General features: G+C 37.1%; 1 protein-coding gene across 1 annotated transcript in view; it reads right to left on the bottom strand.

Moving 5' to 3' along the window:
* Positions 1-21,475, bottom strand: part of LOC136254617 (titin-like) — a 170,671-nt gene that overhangs the window by 25,413 nt on the left and 123,783 nt on the right. Inside the window, exons 55-67 of the mRNA XM_066047361.1 lie at positions 20,906-21,187; positions 17,809-18,072; positions 17,684-17,743; positions 17,357-17,632; positions 16,521-16,789; positions 16,215-16,467; positions 13,911-14,011; positions 13,754-13,861; positions 12,999-13,080; positions 8,926-9,036; positions 8,434-8,713; positions 1,979-2,036; positions 992-1,060 (exon numbers count right to left, since the gene is read on the bottom strand). Of these exons, the coding sequence (XP_065903433.1) occupies positions 992-1,060; positions 1,979-2,036; positions 8,434-8,713; positions 8,926-9,036; positions 12,999-13,080; positions 13,754-13,861; positions 13,911-14,011; positions 16,215-16,467; positions 16,521-16,789; positions 17,357-17,632; positions 17,684-17,743; positions 17,809-18,072; positions 20,906-21,187 (2,213 nt within the window). The remainder of the gene's footprint in view (positions 1-991; positions 1,061-1,978; positions 2,037-8,433; positions 8,714-8,925; positions 9,037-12,998; positions 13,081-13,753; positions 13,862-13,910; positions 14,012-16,214; positions 16,468-16,520; positions 16,790-17,356; positions 17,633-17,683; positions 17,744-17,808; positions 18,073-20,905; positions 21,188-21,475) is intronic.

Below are 21,475 nucleotides of genomic sequence, written 5' to 3'. Positions count from 1 at the left end.
CCTTACTAAACAGTACTACCAACATCAATCCACTGCAAAGCCAAAGATGAATGAATGCAAAGCCAAAGATGAATGTCAATGAAAATATTCTGATTTAATTTGATTTTTTATTTATCCTCACAATAGTCAGCAAAGCTGTTCTTCCCTACTGGAGCACACATCTATACAACAACAAAATAATACAGTACATAACTAATCATACAACAGCACACACAAACAGACAAACACAAAAGGACACTGATTCCTTAAGATTAAAATCCTTTGCAGAGGATATAAAAGAATTATAGTTACAATTCACTGGAAGAGTGGTGATTAATGAATACCATCATACAGCAGCAGATGGAAGTACTCTTGGTGCTTGATAGATGGCAATTTATCGCGTTGGTAAAACTATCTTTACAGCATGTGTTATAACTGTGTCAGGAGCCAAACATGATGGGTGGATTAAAAATTAAACAAGGTTTGCTACTGCAATGATAGTGGTGATACATGGCACGTGATGATTTGAACATAACCTGATAGGAAATTGATAGCTAATTTAATTGAAGAAGATGTGAAGAGACATGGTCACATTTCCTCAAGTGCTTTGTGATCTGAATGGCTCTATTTTGTAAACATTCCACTTGTGATTTATTATGGGGTGGTCCCCTACAGGTAGTGCATAGTCATAACTGCTGTGAAGTAACTGACGTCAATCCAAGTGAAAGATATATAGGCTTAGTTTACAACTTTGTATAGTGCTTCAATAACAAACCGAATACCGAATATTGCTGATGCTGTATTACCTACAGGGGTTTACATGTGTGTACCTACAGTAATTATTGCATTTGCAGTTTTCAATAAACATTTTTTTATGATACAGATGATAAGTAAACAGATTAATGGACTGCATGGAGGTTATGCCCAACCTACAATTGCCATACAGCCCCAGTAAATTCTTTGGAGCATGGCTTCACTGTATTACAATAGGTAATATTACTGCATAACTAACCTCAGTCATCTGGTCAAAGGAAACATCATTTCTTTCATCAAGTAAATTATCCAATACCCCAATAACATCCTAAAACATTAAAATAAAACATTTTGATTAGACACAATACCTATCGTTGAAAATATTTGAAAATGACACATTGTAATCCACTTGCATTGGATGTACCTTATAAACACATAATGACAATACTGTACAGAAATACAAAATCTTTCACTATTTAACCATTAAACCCGCATAATCCAGAAAACTGGATTTGATAAAAAACGAATTGAAAATGCACAACACTTTTGCCAATTTACATAGGTGATTACAAAGAAGTATATCTCATGAAGCGTTCATCTGATCACTTCAAAAAACAGATTTTATTAATTGGCAAAGAGTAAGCTATCTGCCTGTATATAAACTTTCCACATGCAAACAAGGAACTCACCCACTATGATGCGCTGAATCATTTTGTGTCCTTCCACGTTCGTATCGTCATTGTGCTCATCCGACAGTGATGTTATCATGTGATATTTATATGTCAACTGAATCGCCATCACATGAGGAGTAACATGACACCAAACAAAAGTCGATACAATGAAGTACAGCTGAGTTATGATCTTTTGTACATCATTATGCGAAGAAAGAAGATGGAAGGATAGTTCTTTACTCTTTCAAAGTGAAGCGATTATCTCTTGGTTGGATGGATGGAACGAAGTATGGAACCATTCAAACCAAAATTTAATGGTAAGTAAGATGGTGGTTGTCATTCTTAGATAGCTGTAACAGTTTTTGTGTTATTGAGTTTAGTTTTACAAGGCATGCATACGATCCAGTTTACTGGATTATGTGTTTTCAGTGCTTGCATTTTATAAAACAGCTGCTGGTTTAAGGGTTAAGTATAGCTATAACAGCTTGATAATTTGTTAACAATGACAATCTGTACATTTATATGCTATATACATGTAACAATATGAGTTTATCCTGTTTAAATCTCTAACATACCTCAACTACATTCATCAGTAAAGACTGATCAACTTCATCAACAGTGATTGTAGTCACCCTTAAAAGTAAAGACAAGTTTTGTGCATGTGTGTACTTTTAAATGCAGTTGGTTACTATATACCAAGCTGTAAAAAAGTAACAGATTTTCAGTTGAAAATGTTATATAATTTCAAGAGCCCATAGGTACTGCAAGGTGCAAATGAAACATGACAACAATATGGCAGGTTGTTCAAGTGACAATGACATAATATTGTTACTAAATTCATAATGTTTTTGCTACAAATTTATGCTAATGGAGTCATTTCTTGGCTGCTACTTTAGATATCATACTGTTGATATAAACCAAAACTTCTTATAAACTACTGTATACTGTACCTTGTCCACAGTTCAGCTGTTTGGTTTAGTAAATTATATTTGCAAGACTCAAAGTAGGAGCATAGAGAGTGAGGTTTCCAAGGGTTTCAGGAAACTCCTTTTGAAATTCAGATTCTAATCTTACAATAAGTTTGAGGCTATTTTGCTCTGAAAATTGAGCATTATGCTTTTTAGCAGTGCTCAATTACCTATTACGCTTTTGAGAATGCCAAAATTATGCCAAATTATTCTCTTCTAAAGCCAGTAATAATAGTTTATTGCTGTATTACATTAATGCTTCAGCTCATTGATGCTTCAGCTTCAAATGGTTTTCTAGTCTTCTAGCTGGTTGCTATATTAAAGTATTTTATTTCTATATGATGGTTATTGAGTAGTAAATTATGTGACTGTTCTATTAGAATTCCTGACTGTTTTATTAGAGTATACATTTTTAAACAGAATTCTGCAATCTGCAGATTTTCCTATCACTTCAGAATGGTAGCGCAATTCCTGATTATCACACATACCTATCATGTCCAGCATAATACTAGTTTACAACAAGAACTTACATAGTAATAGAACTACGTATGGCAGCACAAAAGTGAGTGAGTAACAGCATGCAGACAGCACAATCACAAATAGCTTACGTTCACCTATCAGGACAAGATGTTTGAATGGGACATATTAAACTCACTTGAATTTTTTTCAAGATCAAGATACTCTAATAGGGCAGTCAATTATACTCTAACAGAACATTAAATTTTATAAAAAGTAACAAATTTACTGAGGAATTTTATTGCTGGAAATGTTGAATTTCAGGGTATTTCATTCTCATTAGGAAAGAAGTGATACATTGTTATGTAGCTAATGCAAAACAGAGTGTAAACTACTGCTAGTCTGTCTGCAGTTTCTTTTTAGTCATGGGGATACCATAAAAGAAAAGCATAAAATTTGAAAAACATTTGGTGGATTGAACAACATGTCTATTTGACAAATTTAAATGTGACAATTCTGCTTGGACACAGGGCTCACGCTAATCATATTTAAGTGATCGCATCATCATAAAGGCCAAAGTGACAGTCATGAGACACATTCAAGTATACAGTAGCCGCATCCAAGTCTGAGATTACCATGAGTACAGCAGTAGCAATCTGAGATCAAGGTCGTGCGGCCCAAGAAGCCAGCGCGAAACACCCGTGAGTATATTGACAGGAAGAAAGAAAACGCAATTTCGCACCTCCGTAGCTCTGTGCTTCCTTGATGAAACAAGACGATTTTTGCTGTGGACACTCCCTCTAACTTCAGTACTCCACATTCCAAATTTGAGTGAAATCGCTTCAAGCATTCCCGAGATATGCGACTTCACAAACTGGCTTAGTTTTTTTTCTTATTATTTTTCTTCTTCTTTCCGTACACTTACAAAAACTGCTATAAAATGCGAACGCCATATCCGATTGCCTTGACATTTGGCACACAGAAGGGGGGTATAAAAGCGCATCTCGGTACCAACTTTGGTAGGAATATGATAAACAGGCAAAGCGTTATGAGTGATTATTCATGAAAAATAACACCAATATGTTGTCATGCCTACAGGGTAAACCGTGTATGGGAAAAAGCTGAAAATCGGAGAGTGAATAGGTTAACTAATGAACCTCAAACCTTTTGTGGTTTGAAAGAAATCGAGCTAAAAACCAGGAAGATACAACGAAACAACTAACAGTGTGTAACAATTATGCAATCAAGATTAGCTAATAAAAAACGACTGCTTGCCACGCCTACCAGATAAACCGCTTGAGGTAATGCTTTGAAAATCGCTGTATAGATGGAGTAATCATCTTAGAGAGGCTCTTCAATGGTTTGGAAGAATCAGACTTAAAGCCACGGAGTTATAACACAAAATCCAACTTGGTGTAGAAAGTGTAAGATAGAGATACTCTAATAGAGCAGTCATCCTAATAGAGCAGTCACCCTGAAGAGAATTCAAGAGATCAGCTAGAAACAAGTAACCTGTATAGAGATCAGCTACAAAGAAACCACCATGTAGAGAGTTCAGCTACAAACAAATCGCCCTGTAGAGAGATCAGCTAGAAGAAGTTACCTTGTAGAGAGTTCAGCTACAAAGAAACCATCATGTAGAGAGTTCAGCTGCAAACAAACCACATGTAGAGAGTTCAGCTACAAAGAAATCTCCCTGTAGAGAGATCAGCTAGAAGAAGGATCCTCTTAGAGAGTTCAGCTACAAACAAATCACCGTGTAGAAAGATCAGCTAGAAGGAGTTACCTTGTAGAGAGTTCAGTTACAAAGAAACCACCATGTAGAGAATTCAGCTACAAACTAGTGACCCTGTAGAGACATCAGCTTGAAGAAGTTACCTTGTAGAGAGTTCAGCTACAAAGAAACCTGTAAAGAGCTCAGCTGCAAACAAATCACCAATATACTGAATTCAGCTACAAACAAATCACCCTGTAGAGAGATCAGCTAGAAGAAGTTACCTTGTAGAGAGTTCAGCTACAAACAAATCACCCTGTAGAGAGATCAGCTAGAAGATGTTACCTTGTATATAGTTCAGCTACACAATCACCCTGTAGAAAGATCAGCTAGAAAAAGTCACCTTGTAGAGAGTTCAGCTACGAACAAACCACCATGTAGAGAGATCAGCTAGAAGAAATTACCTTGTAGAGAGTTCAGCTACAAACAAACCACCATGTAGAGAGTTCAGCTGCAAAGAAATCACCCTGTAGAAAATTCAGCCACAAACAAATTACCATGTAGAAAGATCAGTTAGAAGAAGTTATCTTGTAGATAGCTCAGCTACAAAGAAACCATTCTGTAAAGAGCTCAGCTGCAAACAAATCACCTGTACAGAATTCAGCTACAAACAAATTACCTGTAGAGAGATCAGCTAGAAGAAGTTACCTTGTAGATAGTTCAGCTACAAACAAATCACCCTGTAGAGAGATCAGCTAGAAGAAGATACCTTGTAGATCGGTCAGCTACAAACAATTCACCCTGTAGAGAGAGAAGCTAGAAGAAGTCACCTTGTAGAGTGTTCAGTTACAAAGAAACCACCATGGAGAGTTCTGTAATAAATATATATATATTGTTATATAATTTGTACATTTACTGATAAAATCAGAAATATTTAAAGTACATCTGCTTCATCTTTTCTTCTTCCTGTGGTAAAGAAAAAAAAGATATGTTAAAAAAGTCTCAAAGCCGGCCATAGGGTATACAAATACAAAAAGAAGTGAAATCTAATCCAAAACAGCCAAGCTGTAAAAAAAGAGTGCAACCCTCAAAAAGGCTATGGTGAAAAAAGATGTGAAATCCAAGGTGGCGGCCAAGAAATGGCTGTGGTGGTAGGTTAATGGTAAAAATTTTAATAACGACCATTTAGGTGAATTTTGTGCCAATTGACCAAGCGGCACCAAAATTCACCTGAATTGTCATTATTAAAATTTTTACCATTAACCTACCATCACAGCCATTTCTTGGCCGCCACCTTGGATTTCACATCTTTTTTCACCATAGCCTTTATGAGGGCTGCACTCTAATTTTACAGCTTGGCTGTTTTGGATTAGATATATACACCAGTAAGAGAGTTGCTGCAGTATGAATACCTTGCAGATGCCTCTGGCTGTACAAAAACTCAGAATGTTTCAGAGAATTGTCTTGCTGCACTATGGTGACCATGCAGGCCTTAATTTAATTTTTAAGGTGCCCAGGACAAATGTCCCTACATATTCACAAATGTACAGACATAGAGTCAAATTATACAGACACGAGCTAGAGGAGCACTTTACACTGCTGGAATTGGAATAGGGAAATTCCATTGAAAGCTTTGATGTTAAATACGACCATATAGCTGCAACATATCACCATGCTGTGATCATTACAGGTGCTGGTGATAGCAGTACACAAAGGGGAGGTGGCATTGGTAAATCCTTGGATTGGGAATATGTAGATCTCCTAGCAACCAAGTGACAGTTATTGTTAGCACTACAAACAAACATGTACACATCAGCTTTTATGGTACCACTATTGGTTTTGCAAGGACATGTGTGTCCGCCCAAAACTAATTATGTACAGACTTGTGCTATTTGTGTCGATTTTGTTCGTTGACCGCACGTTAATTTAAGGCCTGCCATGCTACCTGTCTTCTAACATTGGCTAGATCTTTTAAGCTGCATAGGTTCACTTGGATTTCTGCATGTTTTAACCAGTGGATATTTGGCAGATTTAAAAATTGACAATGTCAGTAAAAATTCATCAACTGCCAAATTAAATTTCCTGTCAAATTTTCTGTTTATACAGTAGATAAATCACTTGCTTGTGTGTACAAGAGACATCCTTAAAATACATAATTGTAATTAGAAGTCTTTAAAGGTGCCACTGAACCAACTCAGTGAATTAACCAGAGTTGTGACACGTTAATAGTTTTAAAGCATGAATAATGTAAGTTGTAACAACAACAGTAGTTGGGTGGTCTGATAGAGCTTGTTCTGTTAGTCCACTGAGATGCTTCGCTGTGGTCTACTCACCACCTTAAGTAAATTATTTTTTTGCCAGTGGATTCATGCACATCTATACCTATGTGTAGCCCCCACCAGAGTTTAAACAAATATATATGACTTTATATTAACGTATTAATTCTTAGCTTTGAACCATTAAAATATTAAGATCTCTCAGTGGCTGGTGGGCTGCACCTTGTATCTAGTGAACTCAGTGGTACTGTTGGAACTCCCTAGCTATGCTCCTGGAAAGCTGGATTAAGGCTGGCCTATTATTTTTGCATTCTAAAAAAAAAACTATTATTGTTTGCACTTTTCAATTCTTTTACAAAATTTCTGGAACTATCTTAAACTCAGAGTGACTTGTTATTTTATTTATTTATTTATTAAGGCATTACAGCACAAGTGCTGAAGGTTTGTAGGATACCTAGTCCTACAGCCTGTTTAAAGTAAGTATGTTTGAAAAGGTGCAGAAAGGAGAAAAAAATCCATAATTGGATCTGGGAAGCCTTGAACCTGCAGCCTCACTATCCCACTAGGAACCAACAAAGAAGGCTAAACACACCTGTGTAGCAGAGAATCAGAAACTTTGCAGTAAAAACCCTGTTGAATGAAGTAGGCATTAGGGTATTATGCTCCAAATTTCATCATTATTATATTCCAAATTTCTCAAAAAATTATCACTATACTTTTATCATTCCCACTATTCTTAAAATTATTCCCAATTTTTATAACACTATATTCGACTTTTGCAATTTATAATGTTTAGAAAGATTTTGGAGTAGTAATCATCCTGTTCTATTAGACAGGAAAGTTATCTTTTAGCTGGCAAGATGTTTAGTTACTGTTGCAATAGAGTAAAAATTATTCCGCTGACTTCTATTAGAGTAGAGGACTGCTCTATTAGAGTATCTTGATCTCAACTTGCATGAAATTGTATTATAATAAATACTTTAGGTTTAAGGAAGAAAATCCATCCCTCCTGGAGGAAGACTGAGTGTGGCCCCGACTAGACATTGGGTGACCTGCAGTTCGAATTCTGGGGTTGGAGGGATTTTCTTCCTTACTTTGGCCCCTTTTCTGTTACACCTTTCCAGCTATAAGTCATTAAGTCTAAGTCCTTGAAATTAGGTTAGGTAATCCTAAGGCTGCAGCACATGTTGCTGTAGACCTTCAGTGCTGGTCACTGTAAAGTGTTAATAATAGTAATAATAATAATAATATTATGCCAATCATGCTCTTAAATAACTTCAAAATGCCAGAATAATTCCCAATTCTATTAACCCATCATTATGCTCAAAATTATACAGGCATAATTCCCGGACCCTTAGAATGGAGAAAATCCAAGACCAGCAGCTGTTGACTTGATCCACAGACAGCTTGCAGCCTAGGCAATTGTCTGAGGAACTGCACAGTCTGGAATCCAGGATTTCCCCTGCATACAATTGGTACTTAACAGCATAACCTCTCATGTTTCATTGTGTATTTATTCACAATACTACTAGCAAGAAAGCTAAAGCCTATGAAGCAGGGGATCAGGAACAGGATTCATCTACATACATGATCAATACTTTGTATGGACTACTTACAAAATAATGGCAGTCACAGTATTAGCAGCTGATGACACATCGTTTGGTAGAAGAGGTTGTGTAGTGTTTGTGATCATTTCTAGTTCATCAGCAATTTCTTCCACAACTTCTGGCATAAATGTTTCTGTTAAGTCTCTATCATCATTAACAAATATGCTGTCAACAAGGTTGGACAACTCTTCTGCTCTCATTTCAAGTCTTATTTGTTCAACTGTGCTACATTCAGTAACAATTGGAGTGCCCCATGTGTCATTAGCAACACATTCTCTTGTGGCTAATCCTACAGATAGTACAACTGCACTAACTTGAATTGCTACCCAATTATACAGTAGGTCAATTAAACAAGTATCTACAGCTTACTACCCCACTAACATTAACATTTTATGAGTAGTAATACTAGCTGCTAAGCAGGCTAAATCATGTTTACATGTCTACATTGTATAATATGCTTGAAGACATAACACAATTATGTGGGTAGTTATGTTAGAATACCTGCTGCTTCACTTCCACCTGGACATTTCTGTCTAGCCACTTGACTGATGTCGGTTGTTGGCCATGTTATGTTCCACGTTATATCTTGTTCAGATAGACATCCCATAAATTCTAAAATAGATATATACATGTTTAGTGTAAGTCAGCAGATATTCTAAAAATGTCACTTTTTACATATTACTCGTTACTTCTACACAATGTAACACATTACAGCTACATATTACACCCAGAAAAAGAAACAAGTTACATATTGTACGTTACTCTGAGGGCTATAACTAGTAATACTATTATGTACTACATACATTTGTTTGTTACAAGCTTTAAACTACGCAGGGCCAGAGGAGGGAAAATTTAGTTGGTCGGGCCATTGTATATGTTGAAAATTGTGTTGCCAATGAGAGAGGAGTTGTTACACAGTGTGCAAAGAACACTCTGTAAAGTGCGAAGCACATTCTACGAAATGTAAAGCACAAACATTCTACAGGGGTCTGGGGGCATGCCCCATAGGAAATTAGACATTCAGATATGCAATTTAGTGATATTTCACTGCTAGCTAACTATATAATTATGTTCTAGCCTATACCTTGCTGTTCTTCAGACTTTCTATACTATAATAAGTGTGTATATTAAAAATTATAAATTTAAAATGAAGTAGGAATCTAAGCGATAAAAAGTAATGAAACAAGAGATTAACAATGGTAGCTATTACAGTATAGTTCAGTGGGAAATCCCTACTTTGGCATTAAACACAAAATAATTGTTATACCATGCCAAAGTAGGGATTTCCCACTGAGCTATACTGTAGTAGCTACCATTGCTAATCTCTTGTTTCACTACTTTTTATCACTTGGATTCCTACTTCATTTTTAAATTTAATATACTTGTTTTTTTAGTTTTTGATAAAGTATACAGCTAGCTATAAAAATGTGACTGTTCTATTAGGGTGACTGCTGTATTAAAGTATCTCGAGTCAGCCTGCAAAGATGTGTGATTGTCCCAAAAGGGGTGTGGTCATTGTGGTTTCGATCGATTCATAGTATTAGACTAGAGTATCTTGAATCAGCCTACCAACATGAAGGTGTGTGGTCACAAATACAGCTAGCATAAAAGGGGCATGGTCATCGTGGTCTCGATTGATAGATCGATAATACGTAGAATAAAGAATGTTGTGACCTATCGTGGGGTATTGGGTACCTCCATACAGTAGCATAGTCTGAGTGCCTTAAATAATTTTGTGGCATCTTCTATGCCCAATTATGCTGCTTAAAGAAAGTGTTGATATGGAAAATTAACGCCTCGGTATGATTTCGTTGGATGAAGAAGACAAGCAGCCTGATTGAAGATAAAAGAAAGGACAAGGCGCACAGGGCGTACACTCGTCGGAACCCCAAAAGGCACATCCCACCAGTGAGTTTGTTGTTGTGGCGTAAAATGATGACTGTGCGCTACTTCATTTGGGTTCTAGGCTTGCGACTGTGGTCACTGTTTAAGTAGGAATTCCCCCCTGAAATGACACGTGCAGCCAAAAATATTGCCTTTTAAAAACCAGCTTAGAGACTTCTTATGCGACGAAAATCACCTTTACCAAATAATATTAATCCGTCTAGCATCAAATATAACATTAAAAACAACAAAACACTTACAGGTGGCCAGATATAATTTTTCTTTAAATCACCCAAAACTCCAATTTTAGTCTCACTGTCTGGTTAGCTAATTGGTCCAGCTCCAGATTATTAGTCTGACTCAGGCCTGACCAACCAGACCGTCTCCTCCGGTCTTGCTATGCCCAACAATTTAAATACAAGCTCCCAGCCTACAACTATACAAGTGACACGAGTGAGACACATGTTCCTCTGGTGTAGTTCAGCCTAAAAATACTTTGTTGTAGTATCATGGTCTCAAGGACACTCCCCATACACTATCACTCTTTGTTCTTGCCTGTAGGGCCCAAAATGCAACCTATCACATGCTGGATACAACACGCATTTAAAGAAGTAATATGTTACAATTTCCGGATGCAATATTACTCATTGCTTTGTCATGTAATGCGTTATATTACTCCTTGCTACAAAAGTAATACTATTATGTAATGCATTACATTTTATAATGCATTACCTCCAATTCTGTAAGTCATTTACATAAAAAGTACACATTGACAGAATGAGACAGAGACTGGGCAACTTTGCATAAGTTTCTATGACTGCTCTATCAGAGTAAGCAATTATGTCTGCTCTATTAGGGTATCATAATTTTCCTTAAATTTAAAACTTGTTTCTAGTACTAGCACTGGATGATAGCTTATATGACATACATGTCATGCTTTGGATAATATTAAATGTGCTTAATGTTACTTGTCAGTTTAACCCAGTCAGCAGGGCTTACCCTGTTGTGAGCAAGTTGCCACCCATCAACAGATGGTGGTTGTTTTGGTAGGTATGCAGGATTCCATGGATTCTACTAATTCTCAAATAGGCCACTTTTTCAACAATTTTACATGATGTATACAGTACGTTTTACTACAAAGGCTTGGAGGTAAGAATGCTTGGAGATTTTAACATTCTCTGAAGCCACAAGAATTTCCACATACCACAATGTTCCTAATAGAAACCCTACACTATCACACCCTGAGCTAGCCTCAAGATGGAAAAGACAAGGGAAAAAAAGGGGGGATTTACTAAACTCCCTGCTGGGACTGTCTGTGGTGCATGCCTCACCTCCCCACACCCCTGTTATTAATTTTTTTCTTTTTTTGGGCAATATAATTATTATTATGTTAAACCCCACCCACCAATCCCTTTGTGATTATCATCTTCTAAAATACTAAGATGAGATAGTTGGTAGAGGAGAAGGTATGGGTGAGACAAGACTCACTATGCCATGCAGCTCCATGCACTCTAACACCTCTCCACATGCCTTTTTCTTGTAACACATGCACAATGTTATTCTCCGATTATTGCCAACCCTTCTCATGTGTGCACCTGCCCAATCTTCCCTCCAGTCATGGTAGAGCTTCGGGTTAGTCACTATCATAATACACTCACACATGCTTGACTGCAACATTAACCTAGTTTAACTAGTTAAACTACATATAACAGGAAAAATGGAACTCCCAATTAACATGATCAATGTGGACAGTACTGTATTTCATAACTAGCCATCAAAACAGCAGCATCAAATTTGGCATGTGCATGACGTAAAATATAAGAGATGCAAAATATATGCGACTGGATTTGCGAAAAGGTACCTTTTTCACACACAAAATGTGACCCATTTTTTGAACTTTAAAGCTTCATAACCTTTTGATCATGGCATATAATTGCTCGACATTTTCACGGAATGTAGCTACATTATCTGGCTACATTTTGATACTAAGCGCAAGTTAATCAGCACAAGGAGTCAAGTGTTACATCATTTTGTTTGTTGGTATGTCAAATGTGTAGAAAAGGTACCTTTTCGCAAATCCGGTCACATATTATCTTGAATGCATGTTGCACACTAATCATCTCATGTGCCTTGTGGTTTCTTAGCTGAGCACTTGCCATAATACAGATACAAGGTAGAAGGTTTAACCAATGAAATGCATTACTTATGAGCAATGATGTAATATGGCACTTGACTGCATCCTTTGAGCATGTATTATTGCCATGATGGTAGTGTTATTATAAGCAATTCAGCTGGTTTATCAAAAAAAATGTGGTACTAAATGAAGTGCTAATGTAGTCTAAAGTAGCACCCTTGCTGTATCAATGCACGACAGCTTTGGATTAAAATTCTATAGACTATACATTGTACCAGCATAACTTATTTATAGTGTATCTGTGAGAGATTTGTGTGAAATTCAAATCCAAAGTATGTAAACTGCAAGCTTGTGTGTTAAAAATAAATGCATTACATGAATAATAACACCCACACAATAGTTGAAATAAGATACTATCAAAACAGAGCCACCAAAAATTAGTCTAATTATTATGAGCCATACAATGTCAGACAAGGAAGACAGAAGATGGCAATAGACCATGCAGGCTACTGGTAATTCATAATCAACTACATATAACCGTACTTTAAAAACTCACCTGGGTTTGGAGGTGGTGGTGTACAGAATGACTCACTTTGTTCACCAGGACTAGTGACACTGTATATGTCAGGACAGAGATCCTGTAGAGTAATGAAACTCATTGACTATGATATATACTTGTACAGTGTTTTATTTATTTATTCTAGAGCTGTTGGTGGGGGTTGGGGGGAAGGGACATTTCCCACCCTAAAATCTCAGTATATCACTTTAAAATTTTCCAGTTTATAAACTTACAGCACAACCTTACTTTCCTATGGCACAAATACAGCTATCAAAAATTCCTACCTAATGATAGTTATTCAATATCTGACTCCCTGCAGTTCACCTCACATTTTATCTCAAATAGTAAAATTTCTGGGAAGACATCCACACAGAGCCTCGTGGTGTCATACATTTATCACCAATATGATTTCTCACACAAATTGACTATATTCAACATAGTGCACTGCTAATATAATTGTGTACGTGAGGTGTGCAGGTTGTCCTACTGTAGCTAGTACCTCACTATGTCATTGCAATATATGCATATAACCACAGGATCTGGCTCCACATAATTAAACACTCATCACACAGACTTGTTAAATCACGCATTCAACTATTTCAATTGCTCTATGGTTGTAAACTTGCTAATTGGAAATGGGTAGCTAGTGTTGCTATTGTACATCTTCACCCAACCCCCTCTCTCTCCCCCCCCTTCCAATTCCTGATTCCCTTAAAATCCTAGAATAAACACTGCTCTTCTCATCTTGTTACCTGTACACATTCAGGTAGATCACAGTCCAAGTCTACATCAGGAAATCCATCACTGTCTGAGTCTAATCCACACACAATACCATCACCAACATAAGTGGGTTCATTACACTGTAAATATAACACTAATCAGGTGTAAACTGATGAAGTAGTAACTCACTGTACAACTTTGAGAGGAACTACACAAACATGGTGGAGTACTAGGTCCAGCACATACAGTTTGAATCATATCTTCAGTGCTCACAATACATGAACAACTTGCTGTAGATAAGAAAAGACAAACATATGAAACAAAAATGTCATTAACTAGGTGCAGTTTAAAAGTGCAGAGCATGTTGTGATTCAACTAGCTTACATGCAGCAAGCTTCAGAATACTGGAGCTTTATAAGTATTGCAAAAGTTTAACCCTTAAACCAGCAAAGAACTTTTGGGAAATGACATGTTTACACAATATGGGTACAAATGGCGACAATAGTCATCGCCAATACAAATTTAGTGCAAATCCACTAACCAGTCCTAAATATATATCTACGTATGTTTATATGGTACATTATAATGTAACCCATCAACATCAAAGGGATTTACTCCTCAAGTTCCCAGGTTTATTATAAAAGGGAGTCATCATTCCCTAAAGTCACTGTGCCAGTTACCTAGAAAGTAAATTATTATACTCAGTGGTGGATACAGGGGGTTGCATTGTTCCAACTGAAACACCCTCTGACAATAAGGCACACACTCACAGTTTACAAAGGGGTGAAACTATGTAGTTTGTAGACTAGCAGCCAAGTATGTAAATTATGTTTGCTATATGTACATATAACAACCTATTTAATGTCGGTCGTTTAATAGAGAACCACAAACAATCAGCTTTTTGTTCCAAGCTGAAATTATTCACTTGTCAACTACCATTCAATTATGGTGATTGTTTTGGTAGTTGTGTAGAGTTCCATGGTTCTCCTACACAATTTTTTTAATAGGACCATTGATATGACCAGCCACAAATTGTGGCTCCCAATTACATGAGGCTTGGGGGCGAAACACCTGGGGGTTCCCAAATTTGAAGCCACAGGGAGTTCTAAGGCCATCCTAACAATCCTAATGAAATCCTGCACTATTACACCCCAAGCTAGTCTTGGGATGGAAAAGCTACTCTTGGAATGTGGGAACACTGGACTTGAGCCTACCACACAAGACTCCCTGAGTCTATCATACAAGACTCCCTTCAATAACTGAGTCTACCATACAAGACTCCCTATTAATGTCTGTGCATTTCCTCCCCTGATAGAATAATCCCATACCATAATGTTAATTCCCTCTTCTTAATCCTTAATAAAGTAGTTATTTAACAACAGCAAAGTAATTGGTTATTTATGTACTAATTTCTGACATAGTCTCCTAGTCCTAAGGGTGGGCTATGGGAGGGGACTTTGTGTTCCACCTGCTTGCACATTTGAAGTGACCCATACACACGGTATTTTTCATGTGCATGCGTTCATAGTGTTTTCCAATTAATACCTACTGTTCCATACTACATCTAGCATTGTGATGCAGGTGTGTTACATACCTGTCTAATGCTGGGTAGCTGCAATGTGTTGCTACATCGCCGAAATAAATGCAAATTATCTCCCTCTGTTAACTTTGTTTAACAAGTTAAACTTCATTTTAATCTTCATGCCACTTTCTGGCACTGCCCATATCACGGTCGGAAGGTAGCTTCTTCATACACAATAAGCGCCTCTAAAATAATTATTGTTTAAAACGCTTCACTTGCATTTTGTAAAAGCTTAATGATAAGATTTAACAGTGAACATTGCTGGAGAGTGATTATTTTGAAATATTACTACTAGATAGCTACACTGAAGCTACAATAGAGATGTTCCAGAGTGAACTCCCTCCTGGTAGCTCACTATAATCTAAAAAAAAAGTTTCAAAACTTATTTTATGGGTAGGTCTATGAGAACAGCTCAGTCATTCTACAGTGGAAGGCACGTAAAATCGTATTACTACACTAATTATTTTTTATGTTGTGCCCCATGCATTGCATATCATGCAGATTCATAATTACCACTTCTAGAGACTTACTGGTAATGAATTATGAGCTGTCTTTCAACATGTGATCACTTACAATGTTTATTTAACAATTTCAGCCAAACTTGTTACCAAATAAGGTTAATTTCTTGTGGAACACATTCAGTTGGTTTGCTTAGCCCTATGTATGTCACACAATACAGTGATTTATACAGTGTTTATTCACCGAAAAGTGTTACCAAATTCAATCTCAGAAGGCTAAATTTTTCCTGTGGGGCATGCCCCCAGGCCCTCCTAGTTAGAGCATGCTGCGCATGTTGAGTGTGTTGTTGAGTGACTTCCACTAATGCTCGTATGAGAATATCCTAGATCTGCCCCTGTTGTTTAAACTTGAAACCCCCTCTGAAAATTTCTAGATCCACCACTGATACTTACAGTTTGGTTGAAAGGCTGACACATCAAAATCGTTGTTAATCAAACTGGTTCCATGTGGAATAATACTGTCATTGAGTATTAAGTGATTATTAATAATTTCTGATATGTGAGAAGGAACCAGTATTGTTTGAATGGTGAATGATATAGCAAAGCTGAACAGCAATGAACCATCTGCAGAACTATAACTCCAGTTTCTGTTCATGAAATTTGATGTATTCAATGTAAAATTATTATCCTGAAGTTGATTCATGACCTATAGAATATTGTGAATATTGCATTGTATAATCTAAACTGTGCTACACTAACATTGTTCATAATCAATGTAGAATCCGACTCCATTGTCTCTGTATTGTTAGTAGCCACAGTGAAGGACACTATCACAACAGGAGAGGAGCCCCTGAACATGGTACAGCTAGTTAGATCAATTGATGACCAGGTGCCATCATTTTCACAACGTCTTTCTATGTTAACACCAGAACGAAAGTTGGGATGTAGTGCTGAACAAAGCTGTGTCCTTGAGATGTTTCTTCTGCTGGTGTTCCAAAATAAGCCCCCAGAGAAGTCAGCATCACACGCTATAATATAATGATTTTTAAAAGCAAAAATATAATACCCAGCAAAAATGATCCTGCAAGATCCCGCAGGAGTCCTGCAAGTTCCTGCAAGAAATGACTGGATTCTCTTGCAAGATCCTGGAATGCTCTTGCAAGAGAACTCTCTTGCAAGAGAACTCTCTTGAACTCTCTTGCAAGAGCATTCCAGGATCTTGCAAGAGAACTCTCTTGCAAGATCCTGGAATGCTCTTGCAGGATTTTGCAGGATTCCTGCGAAATCGTGCCGGATTCTCTTGCAAGATCTTACAAGAAATGACCAGATTCTCTTGCAAGATCTTGCTTAAAGTTCTTGCAGGATCGTTTTGCCTGGGATATTCACTCTTTAATTGCTGTAATTGTATTGAACAGGGAATCAAAGACATACAACTACAAATCCTATTAAATGCAATGCACGCACATACATTGGTTATTTAGCAGCATCCTCACAGTGGACTTATTTTTAATACAGTATAATTAGCTACATTATACAGTATGTACAGTTTATATTGTACAGTTTAAACATATATACATTAGCATATTATACTGTACCTGGAACAACATTTACAGTGATGTTTTGTTCAATATTCATATCTTCTAAGGCAGCACGGCAGACATAAACACCAGTGTCTCTTTCCATAGTGTTGCCAATAGTCAAGTTATGATGGAGAATAGATGGAGTGAAGGTAATGTCTTCTCTTTGCACAACTTCTTCTCCATTGTGAGTCCACTTCAAAACAACTTCTGTTATGTTTGGGGTACATGATAAGGTAATAGAACTTCCTTCCAGTAGAGTAACTAATGCAAATGATCTTTTCAGAGCTAATACTAAACAGAAAATCATTTAGAAAGTAAAGCCAATAAAACTTAAAACTGTACCTGCCCCTTCATCAATATCCAGCTGAATTATAATTTCCAAAGGTTGCATATCAGTTGTAGCTGCAAACAAAATATTTGTATAAATGCAACCATATCTGTTCAACTTGGGTATGTGAAAGACATACCTGATGTTATTGTGTAAGTGCCAACACTACTTCTCTGTACTGGTGGAAATGTGTAATGGTACAATTGAAAGTTATCTTCAAGTCCATCCACATTTACTACATCACCACTACTACTAGTATGAGTGAACACTAAAGAATTAGTGACATTATCCTGTTGAGATCTTGTACCATCAGAATCAATGGCAATGATAACACTGATGACTGGACTAGTACCCAAAAGTGCTACTAAGCTCTGGTTAGTTAACAACTTGTAGAATGGATTTTCTGAAATAAAGAAACAAAGTACTGTAAAACTTATAGCATGTACAGTACAGTTTACTTTTAAGAAGAGTATATGTGACCAGATTTTACAGAACCAATCCAAATCACACATCAGGCAAAATCAAACTAACACCACCAGTGAATAGCTACACTATCGTACTACAAGTTTTGACCCTCAGCACTACTCAAACTACACGAGGCTGGTTTTAACAGAAGTCTTTTCTGGGTGGTGTGGAGTGCTCAAATGGCGGTTTCAGGCCTTGTGAAGGACCTGGCTTGGCAAGAATCAGTGATTTACTGGTGGACAGCCTTATAATGTTGGCCAGACGTGTTCTCTGTTGATTTTGCTACATATCAGCCACTAAGGAGCCAGCACAGCCCTGTAATCTCGTGTCTGGACTCCAATCATGGTCTGCCTCCATTTTGAGGTCTATCTCTTGCCCTCCCCGCCACCCCCCAGCCTCCACCCCGCCACCCCCCAGCCTCCACCCCGCCACCCCCCAGCCTCCACCCCGCCACCCCCCAGCCTCCACCCCGCCACCCCCCAGCCTCCACCCCTTTGTGAGCACTCGTGATACTACTTCGCTCGTCCAACTGCTCAGATTTTCTATCTTATTTGGCAGGAAACTGTACAAGCAGCTACAAGTACTGGAAGTGGCCTGAAAGGTAACAGATTGATGCATCTTTTGTGTAAATTTCATACGCGTGCTTGCTATCCTTGGAGAGTTATGCTGGCTTCAATTCTTTAAAACCGTTTATCTCGAAACTTCTAATGTGCGATTTGGATCGTTTTTCCAAAATCCAGTCACATATAGCACTCATACAGTGTACCGTAAGATTTACACTTATTCAAAATGAATAAAGGAGACCAAATTTGTACAAGGCAGTAGCAATGTATCTTCTGAAGTGGGTATTGCATTAGTTTCAACTGAATCCCCTCTGGAAATAATGTGCACACACAAAATCAGTGGGTGGGTGGATGATACTACATAGTTTGCAGACTAACAGCAAAGTGTTGAGTTATAATAATTATGGTTGCCATTCGCATACGTAACAGCATACGTACCTTTAGCAGTGTCTCTATCAGCTTTTGGAGGTGGCACAAGAAGTTATAACGACTTTATTCCTGAAATTATAAAAACTGGGGATGGGGCTAGCTGTCCCCCGCTTTTACTGAAAGGGCTCCATTTTTCAAAATCAAGATAATTATGTATTCTAATAGAGCAGTCAGTCACTCAGTTACGTACTCTAATAAAATAGTCAGATACAACTGAGTGATACCATATAGCTGTTTAAGATGATATAAGCATCTCTCATGTGCAGAGATGAATAGGATTTGAGTTCATACTCCCATTCCAGTTATGGAAGTGATGAAGGAGAGGGTGACAACACAGCAATACCAGTAGTGGCAGTACTATCAAGGATAATATTGAATAAGAAGGTACTTGTACTGCTAGTAATATTGTAAGAGTTTTTGTTAGTATCAACTGAGTACGTCTGTTGCATGCAACCCCTTCTATTTTTGATGGTACAATTACAATAACAATAGGGCCTTCTTTAGTGCTAAACTGTTTGGAAGTGCTTGCTAACTGAAAAACTTATTTATGTATCTACGTACTTTCAGAATGGAATTATTGTTGATATCATTAAAGTATTTGCTGAATTTAACACTAGGAAAAGTAACTGATATTGTTATTATAACTAATAAGGATGACTGTTTGATTGATTGATTTATTGATTAAATGACTGATTGATTGATTGGTGATACAACCAAGGTTGTTCTTCAATCCTCACAGTGCACAATTGTACATAAAATGTTATAGGGGTGTAATCTGCAGATGCGAGTGGCTACTGCGCTATGTGTATGTAAGGGATCGTTGTTTTAATTGTCTATACAAATGTGTAATTTCCAACGATTTTGAGGCATGCAATTCTGAAAGTGTTGTCAGTGTCTAGGGGCTGCGCAAAGAGTCTTCTACATTAAAGAAATTGCTGTTATGCTACTGGAGTATGATTACCTAGCCATACACATCATCACTCCTTTATCAACACCAGGATTACTGGTATGACAGGAATTCCCCAATATCAGTGATTCTAAATGTGTTTCATCCTGGTGAAATAAACATCTCTGAGAAAAGTTGACATTGATAGTTGTGACAGTTCAATTGTTTTTAGCATCAATTTTTAATGTATTTTGATGATACAATCCTACAGCTTCTGGGGGTGTACTTCCAGACCCCTAAATTCTATTATATAAACTACACATTGTAATGTTAATGCCTTCCTCTCTACATGACAGATTTAAACAAAACTGTTAATTCTAGAGACTAATTATAATTACCACTTTCTGTCAAAATGCATGCATATTCAATCAAAATTGTTATAGCAAAATAAATATTAGAAGGCTATCTTCAAAAATTCTCTAGCGTAAGAGCTTGCTACCCAGACCTTCTAGTTAGAATTAATGTGCTTCACACACATTGTTGAGTGACCTCCACGTATGCACCCTAAGCACAGCTTAGATCTACCTCAATTGTATAAACATGAAACCCTTTCCCAGATCTGTCACAATGCTGAACACGCCTTTATCAGCCATGAAAAACAGCGCCAGAACCATTCCCGGAAATCTTGTAATTAGCTTAATATGCAATGATGGTGATTTAATGGAATATTCTGTAGTTGAAATTTCTAGCTGATTGTAATTGTGATATTATAGGCAGCACATGGGGAGCTTTGAGTTCACAGTAATTCACTACAAATACTGGGAAAGTGCTAGCACACTGAAGATGGGAAACATGCATTTTAAACAATACACATGTTGGCTTGAATTTGTTACCTTTGATAATTTTCACTTCTTTGTATATAATGCCATTGTTTGAAATACATCTCATAAATGATGTGAAGTCATCACTTGCATTGGTAAAGGTTAATGTAGATGAAACAATAGATCTGCTTGTGTTCTGTCTCTTAGCAGTTCCAGTCGGGTTGATCATTATCCATTCAACAACATCATACATCTCTACAGATGTACATGTTAGGGTCAATGTGCCACTGGTAGTAAAATCATTAATTATTGACTGATTTGTGACAATTTCTCCATCATTTATAATAACAGGAACTGCAGAAAAGCATATGAAAGTAATACCACTTCATGTTGGGCTAGAACTATCAACATAATACAAATGCACTGTACAAGTAAAACTATGTAGACCTATTGTGATTAAGGGTCCATGTGACCCCTTTTTGGAAGATACCTTAGGAATACTTTTGTTAGAAGGTTAAATTGTAGTGCCTATACCTACATAATGTGACTGCAACTAAGAATATATTTAACGTTATGCTACACCTGCACTATACATAATAGACAGTAACTATACAATCTGTTGTATGAAGAGAATTTGTAGCA

The sequence above is a fragment of the Dysidea avara genome, chromosome 4 (genome assembly GCF_963678975.1).
Source record: "Dysidea avara chromosome 4, odDysAvar1.4, whole genome shotgun sequence".
Classification (NCBI taxonomy): Eukaryota; Metazoa; Porifera; class Demospongiae; order Dictyoceratida; family Dysideidae; genus Dysidea; species Dysidea avara.
The sequence above is the reverse complement of the archived record's forward strand: the minus strand, read 5'-3'. Positions and strand labels throughout refer to the sequence as shown.